We start from the raw sequence: 5000 nt of genomic DNA on the forward strand, positions 1-5000 counted from the left end.
TGGACATCTAAATATTACTTTACTACTCCAAAATCTGGTAAATAAAATGAAAACCTTAGAAAAAAATTCTAGGACAAACTGTAATGCCCAATTAGAAATTTAAAAGTAGGAACAATGTAATGAGAGGTTAAATTGTGCATAAATAACAGCACCCAGGAAAACAATTCACCAGTTCATAGTTGTGAGGCTTACAGGAACACACAAGTACAAGAAATCGGCCAGAAAGAAAAACGGTACTCTATAAAGCTTAGTATTACAAAGTACCTTTCTTCCTGCCCCATCCTTACAGACACCATCTCAGAAAGTGCATCACAACCCAAAACTTTGCATTGACACAGCTTTTGCTCCAGCTCAGTTCATGAAATCAATATGAAAAAACAAAACATGAACCATAAGTGAAAAGGGAATTTCATCAGTGCTCACAACCATCAAAATCCACATGGTAAGCTGGCTTACCTTGGTGAACTTCGAGGCATACGTACATCCTGTGATCTTAGCATGCGGGTTAAGACAGAACACTAGTCAAAAGGACGCAAACTCCTCAATGCATACTTTATTATCTTTGGTACATTGTCTGGAGAGTTAAAGATGATTTGGTCTGGAGTTTAATAGTGAACCTAGATTTTTAAATAAAATATATTGCTTTCATGTATATAGTGACAAAATAATACACAAAGAATTTCATAGACGTGGATACAGGATTGTGGGGATGGGATTCCTCGGAATAGGCGTTTACTCTGTGTGTGTGTGTGTGTGTGTGTGTGTGTGTGTGTGTGTGTGTGTGTGTGTGTGTGTGTGTGTGTGTGTGTAAATGTACGTATGTCTATTTACACCTGTGTGTATGCACCCTCAAGTGACCATGTACCCTCAAAAAAAAAAAAAAAAATCTACAAGACTGTTCAACCGGGTAAGGCATAAACTCCGCATCCCAACAGGACACTAGGCGCTCACCGCATCGGGCGAAGCTCCCTTCTTGATGAGGAGCGCGGCGTAGGAGGTCTCCCCGAACTCGTTGCCCGCCTTCAGGGAGTACCAGAGCGCGGGGTAGCCAGCCTTGTCCCGCAGCTCCAGACGGAGGTTGTCGTGCTCGATCAACACGCGGAAGATCTCCTCCCGGTCGCCCTCCACAGTCAGGTGCATCACAGTCCTAGGGAGAGAGAGAGAGAGGAGCTTCGGTAAGCGTCGAGGGGGTGCGGTGGCCTTCGTTTGAGATCATGGGTGGTTAGGGATGACTTCTTGAGTGCTGATGGCTTTGCATGCGGGGCATCGAGGTCTATGGCTACTTTCTTGGATCCTTAGGCGCCAGTCTTAATGAATTTGTATTGATTTTTTAACCTAAATTAGTGAATGATTGAGTTTATCTAGTCTTAACACAGTGGTACAAACAGAGAGCGCACCTTACTTTAATCATATTTTCGGAGGCGTGTAACCTCCATTCATACGCAAAGAAGGCAAATGTTACGAACAAATAAAGGCTGCCGGGGGGGAATAACGTTCAGAAACCCCCTCCTCCCCCCGCCCTCTCCCCTCCCCAGCTCTGGCGCCAGCCAACGGCAGCACCGATCAACAGGCCACGATGGTGTCCATTCACATCGCCACAAGGACATCATACTTACTTCATATCCTTATCCTGAATGTTGGGATCTGCCCCCTTCTCTATCATGGTCTGAGCCACCTTGACCATGTCCTCCCGCGTCTGCTGGTCGACATAGTTCTGGCTCACCAAGGTGTGCAGAGGAGTCCTGCCGTCGCCAGGAGTCGCCACGTTCACCGAGCACCCGTGGTTCATCAGGAAAGAAGCAGAGAACTCGTCTCCTGAAGAAAGAAAGAAAGAAAGGAAAAAAGAAAAATGAATAGAAACACGTGTACAAACATTCTGTGGAAATGTTTCAATGTAAAAAAATCCCCCCATAAGGAAATACAAAAAAAGAAGAGTGAATAGGCTTTTTGGAAAATCGCCTATAAACCAAATTCAAATTCAAACACTTTATTCCATAAGTTACAATGGTTATTCTTACCAAGTCGCCCGTACTCCACAGGCATTCAACAAGTCCACAAGCAACAAGCAAGCGGCATATGGTCCTTGCCGATGAAAAACGAGCATAGCGCCGTGGAAGCCAGCTCCCCCCCCCCCCCCTGGCGCTCCCCCTCCTCCTCCAACGCCAACATTACCATAATATCAACATCCGGTTTACTGTCAAAGTCTCTCAAGGATGAAGTAATAACAATCATGAAAAGTGATCACCATGGGGCGTTTTTGTTCGTATTTCCGACCGTGTGTGTCTGACTACTTTTCCTTTCAGCTTTCCTCCCCCCACCTCCCCCAAGCCCTTCTGTTAGCTCGTTGCTCCATTGAGAACTGTCACAAAATGTTTTTTTATTTTTTAATCCCTTGAAAGAAAATGAAAAGCCGATCAAGAATATCTCTCACATTACTGCTGCCATTCCATCATCACTACGAATTACCACCAGTTACCCCTTAATCAATCACAAATCTCGAATTAATTACGAACTAATCCCACAACACACAATCTCCCCCACCCCGTACACCACCCCCCCACACCCCACCCCGTACACCTCCCCACACCACCCCACCCTCAAAACCCACGCCCTTCCCCCCCTTACACCCCACACCCCCACCCCCGTACACCCCCACACCCCACCCAAACCCCGTACACCTCCCTACACCCCACCCCACCCTTAACGACCCACACGCCCCCCTACCCCCTTCCCCCCCTTACATCCCCATATCCCCCCCAACCCAGACTCAAACACTGACCTCTCCTGACCGCCCGGTGCAGAAGCGAGGCGCCCATCGGATCGGTCGTGGTGACGGAAGCGCCGTGCTTGAGTAGCGTGTCGGCGATGCTGTGCTGCCGCCCCAGGAGTGCCAAGTCGAGTGCCATGTCGCCGCTCTCGTCGGCCTCGTCCAAGACGCCAGGGAGCTGGAGGGAGGAGAGAAAAGGATCTCGTGTTCATAGGCATGTTATCTATCTATCTATCTACCTTCGACGACCGGGAAATTATATATCAAAAGCATTGGGTAAACCGGATACACAAATAACACTCCTATGTAAAAAAAAAAAAAAAAAAAAAAATTATGATAATAATAATAACAATAAGAAAATCATGATAAAATGATAGAATGACGAAAACAAAATACGAGATGAAGAAGACACGCTTAAACTCCCCCCCACCCCCCCACACCCCACCCGACCCCCACCCCCTCCCTTCCCTTCCCTCGAGGACAGATGGTTCGTGCAACGCGACAAAAACCGCCAGTGAAAGCTCACCTCACCTCCCCTCACCGTAGCATGTAAAAGAAAAAGCTCTTTTTGTACTTAGAAGTAGTCAAGGCGAGAGGGAAACTCTGGGAACTGCCTTTTAAAGCTCCATGTCCGGAAGGTCATGCATGGCGCTGCAAGGATCAATTTTGTCACAGGAAATGGAAAGGATGATGAATTTCGTGAAAAAAGATAAAATTAAAATAGTTATGTTTTATCATGTCTGTATTGTAGCTATGTGTGTGTATGTGTGTGTATGTGTGTGTGTGTGTGTGTGTGTGTGTGTGTGTGTGTGTGTGTGTGTGTGTGTGTGTGTGTGTGTGTGTGTGTGTGTGTGTGTGTGTGTGTGTGTGTGTGGTTGTGTGTGTGTGTGTGTGTGTGTGTGTGTGTGTGTGTGTGTGTGTGTGTGTGTGTGTGTGTGTGCGTGCGTGTGCGTGTGCGTGTGCATGTGCATGTGCGTGTGAGTGTGTGTGCGCGCGTGTCCGTGCGTGGTGTGTGTGTCTGTATTCAAAGTAAAAAAAAGGCTTGCATCGCAGTTTTATACACCATCAATGGAAAAGTAAACTTATTCCACATCTCACAAACGTAAAATCTTAATTGTGTATAATTACTTGACATATTCATTTACACGACGCACTGCTGTTTTATCACCGACTATTCCTAGATTTTTTTTTTTTTTGGCCTTTTGCTTCCGTGTATGCGTTCCTTTGCTTGCATGCATTTTTGTTTCTTTCTTTTTTCTAAGATCAACAAAAAGTGTATTCTTTCCTCTTCAAAACCGAAACTAAAATTCTCTCTGTCTCTCTCTCTCTCTCTCTCTCTTTCTCTTTCTCTCTCTCTATATATATACACACACTTCCGCGTATGCACTTTTTTCTAATATAAATTGCAATCCTTCTCCCTCAAAATGGAACATAAATTCATTCTATCCTTAGAAGAAGAAGAAAAAGAGAAGGGGGGAAGGAGGAAGAGAAGGGTGAAGAAGAGGAGGAAGAATAGGGGGAAGAAGGAAGAGAAGAAAAAAAGGGGAAAAATAAAATAAAAATAAAAAAGGAAAAAAAGAAAGAAAAAACGAAAATGAAAAAAATGAAAGAAAAAAGAAAAGAAAAAGAAAACAGGGGACATGATTCCTCGACATATGTCCACTTCTCTCCCCCCCTAAAAAATGGGCAATTAAACACTAATATTAATAATCCTACTAAAAAAAGGCCATAAAAATATCTGTAACACAATCCAAAATATACAAAAAAAAAATCTAACTCACAATGAAAACAAAATCGACTAGGATAATTCGAACGGAGATCGTCCTTAGGATTCGAGGCTAGAAGCAGGGTCTATCCACTAAACATGGTCTATCCAAACAGCAGGGCCTAAGGTCTATCCAACCAAGCAGCAGGGCCTAACAAGCAGATTCTATCCAAGCAATCATCAGGGTCTCCTCTCTCCAAGAAGAACAGCGCGCATGTCAACCCTGCGCATGTCAACCCTGCACATGTCAACCCCCCGCATGACATGAGTTGTTCCTCTCGTGACTAATTCCTCCTCCTCCTCGACGTGAGGGAACGCCGGCCGCTGGAGAGAGAGAGAGAGAGAGGGAGGAAAATGGCGCTCGTTTTTGGATGCCTTGGAGAAGGTCGTGTGTCTCGGGACTTTCTATGGGTTATGCTTCTTCTTTTGCTCTCTCTCTCTCGGTCTCTTTTTGTTTTTAGATCAAGT

The 5000-nt window shown here is 45.2% G+C and overlaps 1 protein-coding gene across 2 annotated transcripts in view; it reads right to left on the minus strand.

The window, feature by feature from the left end:
* The window catches only part of LOC122249902 (ankyrin repeat and FYVE domain-containing protein 1), a 69124-nt gene that overhangs the window by 10279 nt on the left and 53845 nt on the right, over positions 1-5000 (minus strand). For both annotated transcript variants that reach the window (XM_086547962.1, XM_086547961.1), the window contains exons 5-7: positions 2780-2945; positions 1617-1815; positions 952-1147 (exon numbers count right to left, since the gene is read on the minus strand). In XM_086547962.1, coding sequence (XP_086404088.1) covers positions 952-1147; positions 1617-1815; positions 2780-2945 — 561 coding nt within the window. The remainder of the gene's footprint in view (positions 1-951; positions 1148-1616; positions 1816-2779; positions 2946-5000) is intronic.

This window comes from Penaeus japonicus, unplaced genomic scaffold, assembly GCF_977035675.1.
Source record: "Penaeus japonicus unplaced genomic scaffold, GWHDUDI00000001_assembly GWHDUDI00000020, whole genome shotgun sequence".
Classification (NCBI taxonomy): Eukaryota; Metazoa; Arthropoda; class Malacostraca; order Decapoda; family Penaeidae; genus Penaeus; species Penaeus japonicus.